The sequence below is a fragment of the Cydia fagiglandana genome, chromosome 2 (assembly GCF_963556715.1).
Source record: "Cydia fagiglandana chromosome 2, ilCydFagi1.1, whole genome shotgun sequence".
Classification (NCBI taxonomy): Eukaryota; Metazoa; Arthropoda; class Insecta; order Lepidoptera; family Tortricidae; genus Cydia; species Cydia fagiglandana.
The window spans coordinates 26,100,752-26,121,124 of NC_085933.1; the positions used below are offsets into that span (position 1 = coordinate 26,100,752).

Consider the following 20,373-nt stretch of genomic DNA (forward strand, 5'->3'; position numbering starts at 1 on the left):
ATATTGTAAGCCAGTAACCAACTAATCTTGCACAAGCAGTCAACTTGACTTGTACCAGTTGCTGGCCAGTCTAAATAGTACCCAATCTCAGCCATTGGCGTCACGTGCTGCAAGTTTTTCGCCAATGCCGAGATATTAACAATTTCTCAGCCATTGTAAGCCAGTAATCTTGCACCAGCAGTCAAGTTGACTTGTACCAGTAGCTGGCCAGCCTAAACAGTACCCAATCTCAGCCATTGGCGTCACGTGCGGTCTGATTTTTCGCCGATGCCGAGATATTGATAATTTCCCTGACCGCTTTGTGGCCGATAAGCTTTCGTATGGAGCTTCGTTCAATATACTTACTGGGAAACCGTACATTTTTGCTTTTGAGGGGATTTTTTCACTGGGTATATTAATTTACTTTTAGCTCTTTTAGGGTATATTTAACATGGAATAGCATGTCATTCTGAGTCGAATAGTTAGGCACTAAAGCAATCGTCATATCCCAGTCGAAGCGGTATTAAACATGATTAAACCGAATCCAGAATGAAGCGACGGCTTAATCAGTCTAGCTTCCCTAATGAGCTCCGTAATTACCTCGTACAAGCAATGCTTGTTGAGCAATTTTAACGCTTAGGTGGCGCGTATGACGTTAAGTTTCATTTCTGGTTTACTAGTGGCGCACAGGCATTGTCTAAATTATCCACTTAGCCCGACCAGTTGTTGGTATAATACCGCTTTATTTTTCGTGGTTTTTTTGTGGTGGCTAATTAGGTAATACTATATCGAAAAACCATAAAAAATTCAGTGGTAAGATTTTTTTGTTATTTATAGGATTATCTGGTTTAATGCCCGGTGAAGGTAGTAGGTACCATGTTTAAGTACTTACGAAGCTGGAGGTTTAGTTCGAATCCCGGTAAGGGAATTTATTTGTGTGTTCATTACAAATATATGCTCCTGAGTTATGGATGTTTTCTATGTATTTAAGTATGTGAAAAATGTTGTGTTTGACTCGGTGGCAAAATGTGTTTAGCCCTCGTGCCTTGTAACCCTAGCAACGCTCAAGATTCTACTTTTCCAACCACTCGCTCGCTCGGGTATCAAAATTAACACGACCAGTTAACAACTTTGCCACCTTGTAAAACAGATAACTATTTATTTCATTTATTTTGATGTTATTCTGTTCCATTTAAATGAAACCACAAACCGCTTCTCAACAAAGCTCAAATTTTATTATACTACAATAGTTCCCAACAACTGTGTTGGACTTGGACTCCATTGTTTGAGGGATTATTTTATAAATACATATTTGGATTCCGCTTTCATTGTTCGCAGTACAGATTTGGATGTTTAATGCATTTTGTGGGAAAGATGCTGTTTTACTATAATTCTAGAGAGTTATATGGATTCGGGTTGTAAAGGTTACATTCAGATTTACACTGCACGAGCGTTACTGCTCACTGAAGTGCCTATGAACAAGCCCTCCGGTGGCCGAGGCCGGAATCGAACCGTCTGCAGCTCTAAAGGGGCCCACTGATTAACAGTCCGCCGGATGGTATCTGCCTGTCAGTTGTTCGGAACTGTCAACTTTTTGTTCTAACTGACAGGCCGATTCCGTCCGGCGGACTGTTAATCAGTGGGCCCCTTAAAGGGCGAGCAGTACCTACGTGCTTGCACCTTTTATACTAATTAAAAAACTTACTTAAAAAACTCAAATTAAGTAAGTACCCTAGTTCTAAATGAAAGCTTGTTTAGTAAAAATTGTATTAGCATATAATTAATACAATACTGATATAAAAAAAACTTTTTAATTTAATAACCAAGCTTTTTAATCTCATACCTTTCTTAGGCCACTCAGCAAGCTTAGTGGCTTAAACCCGGTAGGCACTCGACTGAAAAGCTCTCCATTATAACACCATTGTATAAAATACTAGTTTATTAACAATCTTTAGCAGCAATCATAACAATACGACGTTCAATCACATTTGGCTCAACTCAAGTTTCAAAACTAATGATCATTAACCAGGGTTGTCCATCAAAGGGAAATACAATGAACATCGGGCAATAAAACAGGGCACGCAATACAGGCCCGCGGGCCAATTTCACCAAATCGACACCCCTGGTCTCGGGAGGGCGGTGCGCGATATGTAACCATTTGTTAAATTAGGTTATTTGTGTTGGGATTGTGTTTAGATATTTAGAGCTAGTTGGATGGTATGAGTGTGCCTTTTGTGTGTTAAGGGTTTCTTTGTGTAATAAAGGATAAATTAATTTGTATACCTATATTTGTGAAATGTGTTAGGACTTGTATATATGCGCTGCTCAGGTACTGTTAGGAAAGGTACAGATTTTAGTGTTTGTTTCCATTAAAAAAACCTGAAATGATGCCTTCGCATTATGACAAATTGAAAGTGTAGAAGGTAGAGAGGCAATAGAGAGTACTCTCTCCAGGCGGGTGTTATGCCTGGGGACTGAAGTCCACTGAGAGTTGTTCGGAAGTTATATAGCAAGTGACATTATAACTCCGTAAGCGCGATGTAGGTCTCGTACTAATTACGTTCTAGCTCCCTAACGCTATATGTTAGATTATTATGGCACGACGTTGGCAGTGACAGCTAGAGGCTTAAACTTTGGGACCCGGGTATGTCCTTAAACTACGTCCAAACCAGCGGTGGTAGGTCCCGCAAGGGGCCGCCTGGTTTGCTACCACCCTCCCGCCGGAGTCAGGCGCCAAGCAGCCTTGCTGCGTTTCGTCTATGTGCGGGAGTACCAGTGCCTTTGGGGGATGATTGGCTGTCAGTTGTGTTGCATAATGCCGGTTTTTGGATTCTTGAGTGACGTCGGGCCGAGCGGCTCACGCTGGAGGGTAGCGGGATCCGAGGCACGGTCTTGCCGGTGGCCGACCGCAGGAAGTTGGGGGCCCAATTGTACGACAGCCACGTACGAGAGGCTGCCCCGCCACCTAGCGAAAAATCCTGGAATAGCTCCACCGTGCCAGATGGCGACTGGACGGGAGGACCCGGTGGGTTATTTCAGGGGGGCTCGGGCGTCCCCGCAGTCTCCAAGTGAGCTCCTCATTGTCCGGATTAGCTCAAGTGATCCAATTGTTAAACACAACACCTCAACAGGCATTTTTTTCACCCATCCCACACTCCACAAACATGAAGTCGAAAAGGAAAAAGAATAGGGTTAAACACCGGCTGCACTTCCTCCCATTGAAAGTGCACCTCACCAACATCAGGGGGTTGCACTCAAATATCGATCCGGTCCACCACCATCTTGAAACCGAAAAACCGCACCTATTCTTTTTGACGGAGACGCAAATCAAAACCCCAGCGGACGCGTCGTACCTCAACTACCCAGGCTACTCACTGGAACATAAGTTCAGAGCACGTGCTGGGGTCTGTGTGTACGTCCGCGATGACATTTGCTGCAAGCGTCTCCGTTGCTTTGAGGCTGCCGGGTTTTCCATTTTGTGGATTATGGTTGACTCGGGCTCAGAGAAAACTCTGTATGCCTGTGTCTACCGATCGCACAGCGGAAACCAGGAGACAACTAGGCTCTTTGACCACCTTACTGAGATGGCAGATAAAGCCCAACAGCGGTACCCTGCGGCTCAACTCGTATTCCTTGGGGACTTTAACGCCCACCACGAGGAGTGGCTGTTCCCGTTCAAGAATACCTGCCACGCTGGGAGGGAAGCGCGCAAATTTGCTGTATCCCTAAACCTTACCCAGCTGGTAAATGTTGCGACGCGGATACCGGATGTTACTGACCATACACCCAATTGCCTTGACCTTCTGCTGACAACTGATCCAGACAGGCACTCGGTTTCGGTCTCAGCTCCGCTAGGATCGTCCGATCACTGTCTAGTGAAATCCGTGTCGATCCACTCTCCTCCTGATCTCTGCCCTAGGGGCACGAGGAGAGTATGGCGATACGAGTCAGCGGACTGGGATGAGATGCGGCATTTCTTTGCGTCTTTCCCCTGGCAGCAGGTCTGTTTTTCTTCGGGTGACCCCTCTAGTTCTGCTGAGGCTGTTGCTGATGTGATTCGGCAGGGAATGGAATATTTCATTCCGTTCTCCGACCTATCGCTCGATCACAAGACCCGAGCATGGTACAATTCGGACTGTGCTAGAGCCGAGGCCCTTAAGCAGTCTGCATACCAGGCTTGGGTATTAGCCCGCGATACCAAAGCTGGAGCACAGAGGGTTCGCGCGAGGAAAAAAGCCTTTAACTCAGCTGCCAAGTCCTGCAAACGGGTGCTTCAAAAGGCTCGATTCGACCACGTCAGTCGAATAGGGGCCAAACTCGCCTCCTACCCTCCTGGTAGCAAGCGGTTCTGGTCCCTGTCGAAAGCGGTCGAATCCAACTTCTGCCGACCCACATTGCCACCTCTGCAGAAACCTGATGGGACACTGGCCCACTCCGCGACAGAGAAAGCTAACTTGTTTGCTTCTCTGTTTGCGAGCAATTCACGTCTAGATGCAGGCTCAAAACTTCCACCTACGCTACCTCAATGCAGTTCCTCTATGCAGAGAATTGCTATACATCAAAAAGAGGTACGCCGAGTTCTGCAGAATCTTGACGTGAATAAGGCCAATGGACCAGACGGTATACCTGCACGTGTACTAAAGCAGTGTGCGCCTGAGTTGTCTCCTGTACTGACACGCCTGTACCGCCTCTCTCTCCAAACAAGAACGGTGCCGAAATCCTGGAAGCTTGCAAACGTGCAGCCAGTACCCAAGAAACAGTCGTGCTGATCCCTGCAATTACCGACCAATCGCCATTACCTCCATGCTCTGTAAAGTCATGGAAAGGGTACTTAACGGCAAGCTGCTGGCATACCTCGAAGCAAATGATCTGCTCAGTGACCGTCAGTATGGCTTTCGCCGAGGTCGGTCTACTGGGGATCTTTTAGCGTATGTCACGCACTGCTGCGGCGAGGCCATCGAGAGGAACGGTGAAGCGCTTGCTGTTTCACTGGACATCTCGAAGGCCTTTGACAGGGTTTGGCACGCAAGTCTCCTTAGCAAGCTTCCTGCATACGGCATCCCTGCTGACTTTTGTAGCTGGCTATCTGATTTCTTGAGTGAACGGTCGATCAGAGTAGTTATTGATGGCTGCTCTTCGGACCTCATGGCCATTGACGCTGGTGTTCCTCAGGGGTCTGTTCTCTCCGCAACCCTTTTCCTGCTCCACATTAACGACATGCTGCAACCCAGCATTGTAGGTTATGCAGATGACAGTACGGTTGTTGGAAGATATTTGGCTAGTGCAGGGGACAGCAGGGAGGATATACGTTCACAGAGAGAGGCCATGGTTGAGCGAATGAACTTGACCCTTAGTCTCGTTTCCCAGTGGGGTGATGACAATCTGGTCACGTTCAATGCCTCCAAAACGCAGACGTGTCTATTTTCCGCAAAACGGAGTCCATTCGACCTGACTCCTTCTTTCCGGGGTGCATCTGTACCTATTGCCGACAGTCTGGAACTCCTCGGCATGGAGCTGAGTTCAGTCCTCAGCTTCGGCAGCTTCATTGAGTCTAAAGCTCAAACTGCGGCCAGAAAGCTGGGCGTCCTAAATAAGGTGAAGCGATACTTCACACCTGGACAGCTTCTAACACTTTACAAAGCTCAAGTCCGGTCGTGTATGGAGTATTGCAGCCACCTGTGGGATGGCTCAGCTAAATACCAACTCGCCGCTTTGGACTCAGTGGAGCGCAGAGCCAGGAGGATGATTGGCGACAAGAAGCTAACGGCTAAGCTTCAGTCTTTGGCCCATCGGCGGAAAGTCGCCAGCCTGTCGGTATTCTACAGGCTGCACTTAGGGGAGTGTGCCCAAGAGCTACACGAGCTTATACCACCGTCCCCATTCTACCATCGGACTTTTAGACGCACGGCCGGTTTCCATCCTTACATGGTAGATATTCCACCAATTCGCACGAAGCGCTTTGCTTCTACTTTCCTTATGCGAACTGCCAAGGAATGGAATTCCCTGCCGGCGTCTATATTTCCGTGTTCTTATAACCCGGCAACCTTCAAATCAAGAGTGAACAAGCACCTTCTGGGCGAGCTCGCTCCATCGTAGGCCACGTCTACGCCTCGGCTAGTCTGTGGCCATGAGTAAGCCCATTCATAATAAAAAAAAAAAAAAAGAGGAGACGCCACAAAAGAATAAAATAATTAACCTAAAATAATTGATACTAGCTTTACTATCAAAGACAGGTGAAATAATAAATCAAGGGTGACTCACGTTAGACTGGGCCGTGTCCCGGCTGAATCTTCCGGCACATCGTTTTCTATGGAAAGCATCACGTGATTGCCATCATGTCATAGAAACGTAAGCGCCGGAAGCTCCGGCCCGGACACGGCCCGGTCTAATGTGAGTTATCCTATAATATACCTACATTATTTAAAATTTATAAGTCTGTTTATACTAAGATAAGTCGTTTTCATAAAATGGCAAAATATTATCTTGTTTGTTGTTTTTTCACATTATCTCCAGATAATGTGGTATGTTTTTAATATTTCCACGAAAACCGTCTTAAACCATATGTGCTAGATCACGTAGTCGCAACATGTCGCCACATAAGTATCTTCTTCCACGAAACCTTCATAAATCTCAAATAAAATATACCAACAACACGGCGACCACAGCTCAATAAAGACACCCATTCCATTTAAAAAGCAAAAATGATTCAGTCTCGTATAAAGCGGTCCCTAAACCCGTTTACTGCGGCCAGTAATATGATGAGATACGCCGCGATTCCCTGGACATAGCAATATCCGTTGCGCGTCGTAAATACCAACCCACATAAATATTAGATTGACAGCGAGCAATCTACTGCGCGCATTACGTTGTTATTCGTTAAATTGTTATTGCGGGACGAATGTGGTGACGGGAATGAAATTTGGTAAGATTGTGATGAAAATTACGGTTCATGTATGTTCAATTTATTTGTGAAAGTGTAAACTTGGTTCATATCCAAATTTCCTTGCCTATTTAGTGTTAAATAATTATATTTAACACTACACAGGCAAATTGCACTGGTATAATGATCAGTACACCTTATAAAACAAAGTCCCTCGCCGCGTCTGTCTGTTTATGTGTATGTATGTTCGAGATAAACTCAAAAACTACTGAACGGATTCTCATGCGGTTTTCACCTGTCAATAGAGTGATTATTGAGAAAGGTTAAGGTGTCCGTGCGAAGCCAGGGCGGGTCGCTAGTTAATAATGTTTTATTAAATTTACAAATACCTACATTGACTTCTCTAGAGTCGGACCAATGCAATGACAAAGTCTGGTTTCATAGAAATGTCAAATTTCTATAAAAATATGACGTTTATTATGACTCTTTGTTCTATTCAAGACGGTGCAAAGTTAAAAACTTAGTCAGACTTTACCTATAAATATAAATACTCATACGGCCCGATTCGGGAAATGAATTAGAGACTCACTAGATATGAAATAGTAAAGATATGTGACGTTCCACTGCGAAAGGTACCTTATGGCGTCTGGTGCCGCGATTCGGGAAATGAATTAGAGATTCACTAGATATGATAAATGAAGATATGTGACGTTCCAAGGAAAAAGGTACCTTATGGCGGCTGGCACTTACGTCGCATAGCGCAGCAATAATATTGGAGCAGTGTTAATAATAGTGTAAGCGCCAACCGCGATAAGGTACCTTTACCTACGGGACGTCACATATCTTTACTATATCGTATCTAGTTGATCTCTAATTCACTTCCCGAATCGCACCGATAGTTTCTTTTTTGGCGAGAAATTTTGATCTTTTAACCGTTCAGATCATTTCAGTTCAGATCGAGACTTGACATTTAATCCTAAAACAACCGTCAAGTACAATTTCAGAGGAAAATGTCACGTAGCACTGAAATCACATTACTCTTGACTGGACTCGGTTCGTGACTTGGCTTGCCTGGCCACGAATTATAGCAATGTTGCACTTTGGCAACTACGTTATAACCTTAAAATCTAGATTTATAGAGCTTATCACACGAACTAAGCCGTCGCGATTCAATTAATAAGTATTACGCTCTTATTTCAAAATTATTCTGAAATAACATGACATGAACATTAAAATTGCATACTGCCCGATTCGAACTTTAACCTTTTGGACGCCAATGGCCGATATATCCGCACCGCAGGTTCAACGCCAAAGACTGATTAATCGGTCACAGACCACAGAGCAACATAGACCTATGTGCATATGCATAAAGTTCAATTTCAGTTTTGACACTTCGGTGACGTGGCGTCCGCGTGACAGCTTTCGTGTTTGACACGGCGTCGAAAAGGTTAAGATAAGTCATTTAATAGATCTATAAACGATATGGATTAGATGTGCCAGTGTCAAAAGTGACGTTTTTGTTTGAAGAAACGCCACGCTATCAAATGAAATTTACACTAAGGATTCTGAAATGAAACATTTTTGTGCGAAAATGCTGGCGATATGATGGACAAAGATTTTATTACATTTTCTAACTTCCAATCTGCGTGTGCGTATACCAGTCCTTTAAGCAAACATTAAAGCAATATAACCCTTTTGGATTTGAACTCCATAGCAAACATTAAAAAAAACACGGCTCTGTCGCATACGGACAGCTTATTTACCAAACTTCTGCTACGATGTAAAAAATGCTAATTAAAACTTTGGTCCCTAGCGTAAAAAAAGCGAAAAAAAGCAGGTATCAGACTGTTTTCCCATCGCTTTTATAACTCTAGATTTTAACTTGGAATGGTCTCGAATTTAGTAATGATTTTGAGCAAAAGAGAGACCGAACAGAAAGTGGTTTGTTTGAGGCAAATGCTAAGCGAAAAAAATATACATAACCCAGAGTCTGAGTATTTCAAACATTAAATTGTAACTGACAGTATCAGTTACAAACAAATACGAGTACATATACATATTATCTCTCTCTCATAGAATAACTAGCCACCCGCCCCGGCTTCGCACGGGTTAACAAACTATACACCTAAACTAAACCTTCCTCAAAAATCACTCTATTGATAGATGAAAACGGCATGAAAATCCGTTCAGTAGTTTTTGAGTTTATCGGGAACAAACATACAAGCACAAACAGACAGTCGCGGCGGGGGACTTTGTTTTATAAGGTGTAGTGATAGTCTCAAAGAAAACTAGATTATTTTTATAATACTAACAATAATGTCACATGTGTCATGTCAATATATCCCAAGATTATTCTTGTATAAAAAAGAAAACTCTCGTCGTTTTCATGTCTGTCTGTTCAATAAGATTTCCCTAACACAACAATAGCAAAAGTTACCGAAAGTTATTGTTATGTGCATTTTCAGATACAAATGTAATGATATTTTTATTATACTTGGAAGTATTTTCTTTATGACTACGAAAATACTGTTTAACAAAGAAGTAGAAGCTAGAAAATAGCACAAAATAAATTAAATCATTGACAGTACTTCACTTCGTCAATAACGCCTACGTCCTTAGCTACTCTAGCGCTACTTTGGAGAGATTAGGAACTATTATTGACAGCTGACTGCTGGACAATTTTACAACTGTTCTATCATAAGAGATTTCGCTCCTTTTACTCTGTACTCCATGATTTTACTGTCCTATACTTTATAGCCTAAACGCCCGAAAGCAAAACCATTTATATACACACGCTCACAAAAAGAACGATTAAACTGAACGGACCGAATGGAACTCTGATTGAATGTAAACAATCTGATCTTAATTAACGTTATATCATTCGATATAATTAGACATGGCGCCTTTGCAAACATGGGAAAAGCTGGCACCGGAAATCAATAATATATTATGTAGGAATCGGCACCAGATTTGAGGTCACACATCGTATTGTCATAAAATGATAAGGTCATGTGGTATCAGTGAAACGTTTAGGCCAATTCTGGTCTTAGTTATTCGAATTGATTCTAATAATGGTTTGATACTAATCTGTTAGTGTCAAAAGTGACGTTTTTGGTTGAAGAAATGTCATTTTTGACGCTGACATATCATATCGAAAACAGAATGAATAACTAAAACTCGAATTGGCCTAGTTTATTTTGATCGGGGCAAGAAAAAGAGGATGAGGATATTGAGGATTCCCTACAAGTATTTCTCTTGCTCCAATTTTTATTTTAAACAATCTAACCTTGTCGGAATTTCGAAATTAGAAAGAGAAAGGTGTATTTGAAGTCAACCCAACCCGCATAGGGCCAGCGTAGTACCTAGTTATAGTAGATATATACCTATACTTATAGGCTGAATTATTATTACTATACAAGCTGGCTAAAACATAAATACTATGCCCGTTGCCAGGAAGGTTTTAGGTTTATACTAAGCAACTTTTACTATGGGACCAACCCCGAAATTTTGGCTAGTCAATTTTTTATGGAAGGTAATTTTTTTTCGCGATTTCGGGGTTTGTGCCATAGTAAAAGTTGCTCAGTATAATCCTAAAACCTCATTGTCAACGGGAATGTAGTTATTTTTAGCCAACCTGTATATTAATTTTACTTCCAAATGTAACATTTCACACATCAGCAGTTTCCTTTTTCCCCTACATTTTCCACCGTCAGTATTCGCGAATGTTCCAGTTCCAGTCGTATTCAAAGCGGGGCTTAAAAATAGCCAATAAAAATCAAAGTCGTGATCAAATATTTGCACTGCCGGCGTGGGAGCACAGTTGAGAGATTCAGCGAGAGCACTCGGTCCTTTTACGGTGTTTATTTAGTCTGGCAAACTATTATTACTAACTAACTAACCTAACCTAACTGTTTCATCACTATATGCGTAGCACACATAAATGGTTAGATAGAATATCAGTAACAATCACTGACCTAACAGAATGCATATTGCATAGTCTAATCGTATGGTACCATAGCAAAAAAAAACTATTAAGGTTATATAACACAACTTACTTACTCTACCCTCTGGATATAGATGAATAGGACGTGTCGATTAAGTTATTTCTAACCTATGTACAAAGTCTCATTCCAAACGCCACAGTAACTATTTACGGAGAAATTACTGATTTACGATTTAATACTTCGGACCAGCCTGTAGACACACAGTTATTAAAGAGCATGTCATGCATGTCACTTAGTGTCACTTTAATCTTATCGTCATTGCACAGACAAAACATCCTCCAGACTTAGCATAGTCGCGCTACCCCCTCTGCCACGCATACGGTAATTTTACTCCATGTTCGAGTCGAAAGTGTCTTTGTGTGACATCCGTGTCTTTGAACGGACCAATCGCGGCATGGGACTTCGCTCACCTCGTCCCGCGCACCCCTGCATTTTTGGCATCATCGGTTGCATGAAATAATTGCTCTAAACTTGGTCTAGAGGATTCCTAGCCTTGCGTCATTGTGATCGACTGACATAGTATGCACCTATTTATTGAATTAATTTAACCTTTTTTTATATTAATCTCATCAAATAATTACCATATTAGAACATTCCTGAGAAGGCACTCTACTCGGGTTCTCGGTTAATGTCCAGAGAGTTACGCCAAAGTTTGTAAAGTGAATTCGCTTACGCTATATAATCTGTGCTAGTACAGATAAGGTTTGTTTAATAAATCAATATTTTATTCAATGAAACATTCCGCTTCTACGACATCACAAGTGGGGTGGAAAGTGTTCGTCGGGAAGCCATTAGAGCACATAAAAGGATTTTCTACTGTCTAAGTTTAAATAAGAAATAACAAGAATAGAAATGCTTGAAAATGCTTCTTATTGTTAACATTGTTACAATGTGAGTTACAATTGTTTTTAAGTTTACGGTTTAAGAGAGGGCGTCAAGCCAAGAAATTAGAAGGGAAAAAAGGATGTGGCGCGCCGCGCGAAACTCGCGACAAAAGATTTGACCATATTTTGGATTTTTATCGTTGATCTCAATTACTTCTGTAAGTTTTGCTTGTCAGATCCCTCGTCAATGTCACTAGCTTTATCATACTAAAGTTATACTGCTATATGTATGGACCTATGGTATTCAGAGGATATTATCGTCACTTGTAATATGAATGTATATTCAGAGGATATTATCGTCACTTGTATAATATACAATTGATAATAAGCGAAAATTAGAACATGTTTTGTGTTTTTTGTTCTATCAAGCTAACTTTAACCCTCAAGGTCTTGGTTAGGGCCTGCTCTTGCAAATATAGTCTAGCTTCCGTGTGATTTTTCACATGGAATTTTCCCTTGATTGAAACATTTAAAAAATCAATATTTAACCACTTTTTGTGTATAATTGAGTAGCATTTAAGTAATGTCACTTTTGGTACGGTATCTTAAAAACTAGTAGTATCTCTAGACACGGAGCGTTTTATTACTTTCCTAACAAAACTAAATTAACATAATACACAAAGAAAAACCAACCAACCAAAATAAAAATGCATAACGCCTAATACAACTCAAGACAATAATATCATCATAATAAATCTGTCAACGCCAATCCCACTCACATCACCTGACATACTGTCAATTTGTCAAACCGCTCAGCCAATAAATAGAATAGCTTTATGTGTTTATGTAAAACAAATTACTGTATAAACATGGCTCCTAATATTAAATTGGTGCTGTCTGTATGAATACTAAACGGTTTTAACGCGATGAAAGTAAATTCTGCTTTCGGCATTTTATAAGAAAATTTTTAATGTAAGACGAAATCATTGGAAATTAGAGATTGCGAGTGACAGCTTCAATCTGAGGCAGGTGGGCTTTAGAAAATGAATAAATGTTCTTGAAAGAAGGTGAATTAATTTTAAATGAGTCTCGTTTTATGTTTGCTATTTATTTCATTTTGTGAAGTAAGTAGGTATTTAGTTAGACATTTAAGTAAAAGTTTGGATTTCGTATAGAGTTTACAAATATTTATAATAGTAAATCGTTATATTAAACAACAGTTACAATTCTGATTGTTTATTTCACAACAAAATATTAAACCTACTAAATATATATATATTAAAACTATACTTTCGATAGATGGCGGTACTTTATAAAATTAGTATACATTTATAAAGAATCCTCATAATTATTATCCTTATTCAACCGTAGGCTTCTGTATCGACTTCCTAACAGACATTATTATATTTACACTTGTTTGCCACCAGAAAATTATAAAATACATATACATGTATAATAAAACATGTCAAGTAAAATACATATGTATGTATACGACAGAAAAGGTTAAGAAAGGACTACAAAGTTCCCCTTTGTACCTTTTCGTGTTGTTAATAATAATACTTAAACTGCTTTTCTATAAAATACTACTAAAACTTCGTACTAAATATCTAAATTTGTATAATCAAGCCAGCAATCAAGCCTTATAGCGACGTTATACCGGCTGTTTACCCATTAGATGGCCAACTGGGTATTACAGAGGTTATTGCATTTACCAACATAACAATTACGGTAAGTGAAATAGGGTAGTTATAGTGGAAGTTAGACGCGACGTTGCCGCTTGGTGCAGGATATATTTTAGGTATTACAATACCGTAGTATGAGCAATTTGAGAATGAACATAATATCAAAAGGCAAAATTAACCTCTTATTGTATGTGAGGATTCTGCATTCTTTTACGGCCCCGACACTATCATGGATACTGACATTACTTTGACGGAATGACGTTTTTAGTGATAGTGTAGGGAGTGTCATGAAGGAATGACGGCAAGTAATGAAGCTTATTTTAATAATTTTCGTCAGTATTGGAGTTAAATGTCAAAGTAATGATACTAGAAATGACATTATACTGACAGTGAATTGGTTAGAATGATGGAATCAGAAATGACAGAAAGAATGATGGACGATAATGAAGTTATTAAACATTTTTAATATTTTTGAAGAAATGTCAAAATAATGACATTATACTGATAGTGAGTGGAGCGCATCACTCTAATCCCTCATTCCGTCATTTAAAGTACTTTAGAAGAAGGTTTTATACTAACAAGAGTCATTACTGGCATTTAAATCAATAGGTGAAGTATACCTACTCTATTATCATTGCTCTAAAGTTTATTTTCACTTGACTCTTAAGAAAAAAGGAAAACATGCAGAATACGATGCACAACGAAAATCTCTGTCCCTTTCTAAAAGTTTCCATGCATGAAATAAAAATTAAAAACCTTTTATTTTATGTTGTTTACAACAATTTAATTATATTTTTACCGGGAAACGCGAAAATCTAAATTTAGTTATCTGCCTCTTTATCGTTCGAATATGCAAAGGTAAGCATGATGATGATGAAAAGTGATAGAGAGGTTAGATAACGAAATTTCGTGTTTCGCGGTAGACCCCCAGATTGTGATGGATTGTGGTAGTGGCGCCCCCTACGCAGAGTTTCGAGTAATATTCCCTATTCAGGGAAATAGAATAATATTACGCAATACTCTGCGTAGGGGGCGCCTCTAGCACATACTGAGGGCTTACCGCGTAATTTCGTTTTCTGCCTCTTTATCACTCTTGCGTATTCGAGCGTTAGAGACTGATAACGAAATTTCGATTTTCGCATTTCGAAGTGACCCTCTGAATTTGCTAGTGGACCCTACGCCGACTTTTTGCGTTTTATTTCGTGCATAGAGTTCAATATATTTTTTTAAATATGGTCAACATACCTATTTTGTATATTCTTATATAATAACATGTTGTAAGTATGCATCTATCTTATAAGTAAACTCTCTGGTTTATGGCATTATTACCCGACTACGGCAACGCAAAAGGAGGGTTATGATTTTGACCGGTATGTATGTGGGTATGTATGTATGTATGTATGTATGTATGTATGTTCATCTGTTCCCTCATAACTTCTAAAGTACTTATTATAATTTAACAAACGATGTGTCATTCGAATCGTCTTAATCGTCCGCTGGTTATAGGCTATATGGCGTCACAAAAAAATGAACACTGCGCCCTCTAGAGGTTATAAAGTCACGAACCAAAAAACTAAAATTAAGTAATGATGATGTGTTATACATCATTGGAAAGAGCTCAAATAGCACATTTCAAATATATAAATATTGTTAGCTTTTGCACCCGGCTTTGCTTGCATGCGCCAGATAAAACAATAATTTATCGGTTAGGTGATTCGAACTATGAATCTACAAGCGCTCTGGATTCTATCCGCGTGTTACGCGATTACGGCGATACAAGAAGGTTTTTGCAAAAGAAATTTGTTTGGCCACTATACATGGTGTTTTTTTAATGTCCTGCAACATTTTATAACGTGAATAGGTATAAAAGTCCTGATCAGCCAAAATGAAACAGTCAATTTTTTTACAAGATACGTAGGTACGCGTTCCGAAGCCGGGCGCCTTCGGCGCCATCGTACTAAAATTGTCGGGCGTAGCCCGACGTACGCGTTCCAGAGCCGGGCGCCTTCGGCGCCCTCATACTAAAAGAGTCGGGCGGAGCCCGACGTACGCGTTCCAAAGCCGGGCGCCTTCGACGCCCTCATACTAAAAGAGTCGGGCGTAGCCCGACATACGCGTTCCAAAGCCGGGCGCCTTCGACGCCGTCATACTAAAAGAGTCGGGCGTAGCCCGACGTACGCGTTCCAAAACCGGGCGCCTTCGGCGCCCTCATACTAAAAGTGTCGAGCGTAACCCGACGTACGCGGTCCAAAGACGGCCGCCATCGGCGCCCTCATAGGCACTAAAGGAGTCGGGCGTAGCCCGATATAGGCGGCGCTCTACGTGTATTTCTGTACTGAGGCCGCCCTCGCAAAAGTAATAGAAAGTGACTTCAAAAAGTTAGTAACGAAATCATGACCCCAAAATTAATTAAATAAAAAATAAGTACAAAAACTAAAACCCGACTACTGCAAATCTCGCTCTAAAAAGTATGAAACAAGATAGAATTCTTATCTAAAATTATCAAGCAGAAAATATTATATATGTTACCATTTTTTTTATATAAAAATACAACGTAATATAATTTACTGAATTTTTTATATATTTACAGAGATTCAGAGGATAGCCGTGGTCGTATGCCACATTACTTTTAATTTTATAATCGTGGCATACGACCACGGCTATCCTCTGAATCTCTGGGTCTCTGGGTTTTAGTTTTTGTACTTATTTTTTATTTATAAACGCGTTACTGACCTGAATTAGCTATGAATAGTTTTGATCTTCTCGTTTTGGTCTTTATCTCTCATTTTGACTTATGTATTTGTAACAAGGATAAAACATTTTAACTAAATCAGGCCTGTAAAGCTTAAAAAGTTTTATGACTAATTGAGAATGAATAGTTAGTGTTTATGGTTGAATGTTCCATATAAGACTATCCCGTTCGAACTTGCTTTATGACGGACTCTTTTTTTATACCTCCTTACTTCGAACCTCCACAGATATTGTTTTTACTAAACGTCAGGTCTACCGCAGAAACCCCGACTAGTTTTAATCAGCAAAATCCATACCACTTTTTTAATAATTAATATAATTATTAAAAACGGATTGCAATCCCTACATATCAGGTACCTTTTTTCTTAACCAAATTATACAGAAGAATCCAGTAGGTACAGTCAGCGTCGTATAGTAGGTAGCATCCAAAGTATTCAAATAGTTCGGTACACCATATAATAGGTATGTATGGCGTACCGAACTATTTGAATAGGTACTTTGGATGCTACCTACTATATGATGCTGATTGTACTTTAAGAATAGTTTGATTCCCGGTTCGTGGTAAGAATAAAAAAAAATATTTGGATACATTTTTTAAGTACCAATCTTTCACACAGTCATGGCGGACGCACGCACGAAAAGGTTGAAACAAATAAATATTCTTTTCAATTAACTATTTCTTTTTCTGCATTTTTCTGGCTCATCGGGCATAGAGTTGCCACAGTACATAGTATAATTACGACAGGTTAGAAATATTTGAATCGATGATTGAATAATGTCTTGGTTTTGTGTTCTTCAAAACGTACACTACAACATAACTAAGAACGGTTAGGAAAATAATAACTTAAAATTCCCCGTGAAAGGTAATGATGAAAATACTGATAGAAATACTGATAAGTGTGTGGGGAGATTTAGGAATGTCATGCCTGACTGGACCAAACGCTGGAGCGTTATGAAATTTCATGTCATTGCTAATGATAGTGTCGGGGCCGTATTTTATTACAGCATTTTTTTTTCAAGATCATTTTAAGGCTCCGTAGCCAAATGGCAAAAAACGGAACCCTTATGGATTCGTCATGTCTGTCTGTCTGTCCGTCCGTATTCCGTGTCCGTGTGTGTTTTTCTGCTTTACACAGTTCATAAATAAAGCATGTGTAGATAATTATGACTCGTCAGCTTAAATAATTTATTTTCGCTTAAATGACATGATTGGATCATAAAATTTCTAGTATCCTACAGACCGAGAAAAGTGATATGAAATGTCTGTACACTTAGGCGTTTATAATTATTAAAATACGGTTCATTCGTTACCAGAAAGTCTAGATAATTAACACGTTGTAATTGACATAACTATGGGAGTTACGAAACGGAATAGAGTGACACTTACAATCAAGTTGTAAGTATTGTATTGTACCCACATATTTAATACAATACAAAGTCTACAAACTGCAAACTGCTAGTGCTGGATCAGAAATATGATGTAAAAAACAACTACATAGAAGAAGCGTCATAGTACCTTATTACCAGTTTTATTTTTAGAAAACACATATTATAGGCCAAGCAATAAGAAGTTATAGAGGGAAATGCTAGGAACACAATTTTTTACTACGTAACTTTGTTTGGACTAGTTAGGAGGTGAACATATCAAAAGTCCCCGGCCGTAGCCCCGGTGCTGGGGGGTAGAGGGGGGAAAGAAGGTCTCATTTTTCGGTTTTTCACTTATATCTTAGAAATTTTGCATCTTAGCGACATGACTACTAAGACAAACCAAAAGCTGATAAAATTTGTTACAAGTTTTATTCATTCAAGTTTTTCGATATCTTGAATAGTTTTTGAGATATCCGCTCTTGAAAGTTTATTTAGGGCTTTCAATTTTATCTTGATATCTACATTAGTGACGCTGCTAGACCGTGTTTGGTATCATTTTCGTATAAATCGGGGGTGCTGAATTCAGTTTTGGTATCACATTGACACCATTCCTAAGAAAAAACATATAAACTTTAAACAAATACCTTTTTTTTTAAATTCCTCTTCACGCTTAAACCGCTCAACCGATTTAATTGAAATTTGGTATACAGATATTTCGAGTCCCAAGACAGGACATAAGATACTTTTTATCTCAATAATCATCCTTTAAAGTTGTGAAATGGAGTATGGGGGGAATTCAACTTCGTCGACGAAACTGAATTCCTGAGGTTAATACTGCTCAAGGTAAGGTTTGAAGTCATGTTTGGTATCACTTTCATCTAAATCACAGATGTATTCCGTCCTAAATTTCATCTAAACCGGTTCAGCGGTTATTGACTCCCCATACAAACTTCCACCCCACTTTTCACACCCTCAAAAGATGCTTTTGGTTATAAAAACTATCCTATGTCGTGTATCGAGATTTAAACTATATCTATACCAAATTTCAACGAAATTGGTTCAGCGGTTTAAGCGTGAAGAGGGATTTAAAAAAATATTTATTTTTAAATTTTGGTTTTACTTCGGAATGGTGTCGATGTGATACCATAAATGAATTCAGCACCCCCGATTTATACGAAAATGATACCAAACATGGCCTAACAGCTTCACTGACGTAGATATCAAGATAAAATTAAAATCCCTAAATAAACTTTCAAGAGCGGGTATCTCAAAAACTATTCATGATATCGAAAAACTTGACAGGATAAAACTTGTGACTAATTTTATCAGCTTTCGGTTTGTCTTAGTAGTCATGTCGCTAAGACGCAAAGTTTCCAAGATATCAATGAAAAACCGAAAAATTCGACCTTCTTACCCCCCTCTACCCCCCAGCAGCGGGGCTACAGCCGGGGACTTTTGATATGTTCACCTCCTAACTAGTCCAAACAAAGTTACGGAGTCAAAAATTGTGTTCCTAGCATTTCCCTCTACAACTTTTTTTGAGCATTCATTTCTTGACCTATTAGGCTTTCTTTTTACAAATTCTTACTATTTTCAATCTAACTAGAATGTGCCGAATCGTCGTGGTTCTATATGATTGTATGTCTTGTTTTTATGTAAGACGAGTAATGCTTTAGAAATATAATTATATTAGACTCCCTTATTGTTAGAATCTCATATATATCAGATATCTCATCATTGAGAGATGAGAATGCTAAGTTATGGGTTACAGCGTTACAGGATATTTCACCCATGAACTTTTCGTAGTATTTAGGTTTTTTATTTTTCTATTTATATGCACAAAGAAGAATACAGATAACTTAAAACCTGGTATAAGTAAAACATGAATATATTATATGAAACATACAATAGGTTATGAGTGGTTAAAAGGTATAAAGGTGTTACTCTGCATGTTTCTTTACTCTCCCATTACGCTAACCAAATCACGTTCCAATTACGCACATTAGTTATTCACAAGTTGAAATCACTCAAACACTGGTATGTTAATTCGTTATCTGATTATTCTCTAAATTTTGGATGTGCTTTCCTAGGAGCGTTATTCGGATTTAAAAGTTTTGATATTGTTATGATACGACCTTGGCATGGCTGGCGTTAACCTACATTCATTTATCAAAAATCAAAATAAAATTCGTTTAATAAAATGGTATTTAAGATTAAAGTTTTTCTGACTTCATTACGCAAAATTTACAAAAAATTTTTGAAGTGTCACTTTCTTTAAATTACGAATAACCAAACGACTTTTTTTTATTGCTCGAAAATGTTCACCTTATTGTAACAAATAGGTAGTACAGTCATCAGCAATAGTATCTTACACAACTAGGGCCGCAAAAATATATGCTGCGCTCTTATTGCGCTCCATATTAGAACGTGTCTCATATTTTTGCGGCGCTAGTTGTGTAAGATACTATTGCTGATAACTGTACGTTTACTATGGACTAACAAACGCAAATGTTTTTGGCGCGATAAGGTGGTTGGCTTAAATGCCTAATCTGAATGTCCGAAGGCAAACGTATTTTAAATACTCGTATTGCCAATTTCGAATATGTAGAGTCTGTTCGGAAAAAGAAGAGTCGTGGATGTTTGGGCTCCATACATTCTACGACTCTTCACTTTCCGCACAAGCTCTGATCATAATTATAATATTATTGGGTAGGTACTCACCAGTGAGGCACACAGTATGGTCAGCACTAATATGCAACAATTCGCCATGTCGCCGTCAGGGATATCCTCGATCTTGCATCACTGCGTTACACCCTCTGAAACAATTGATCTATGTTGTAAAATGTATTCATCCTTACGTAAGACATGTAAACAAACGTGACGTC

General features: G+C 39.4%; 1 protein-coding gene across 1 annotated transcript in view; it reads right to left on the reverse strand.

Moving 5' to 3' along the window:
• Window positions 1-20,373, reverse strand: part of LOC134679542 (protein madd-4) — a 425,780-nt gene that overhangs the window by 142,812 nt on the left and 262,595 nt on the right. Inside the window, exon 3 of the mRNA XM_063538500.1 lies at window positions 20,210-20,304. Within this exon, the coding sequence (XP_063394570.1) occupies window positions 20,210-20,257 (48 nt within the window). The 5' untranslated portion in view covers window positions 20,258-20,304. The remainder of the gene's footprint in view (window positions 1-20,209; window positions 20,305-20,373) is intronic.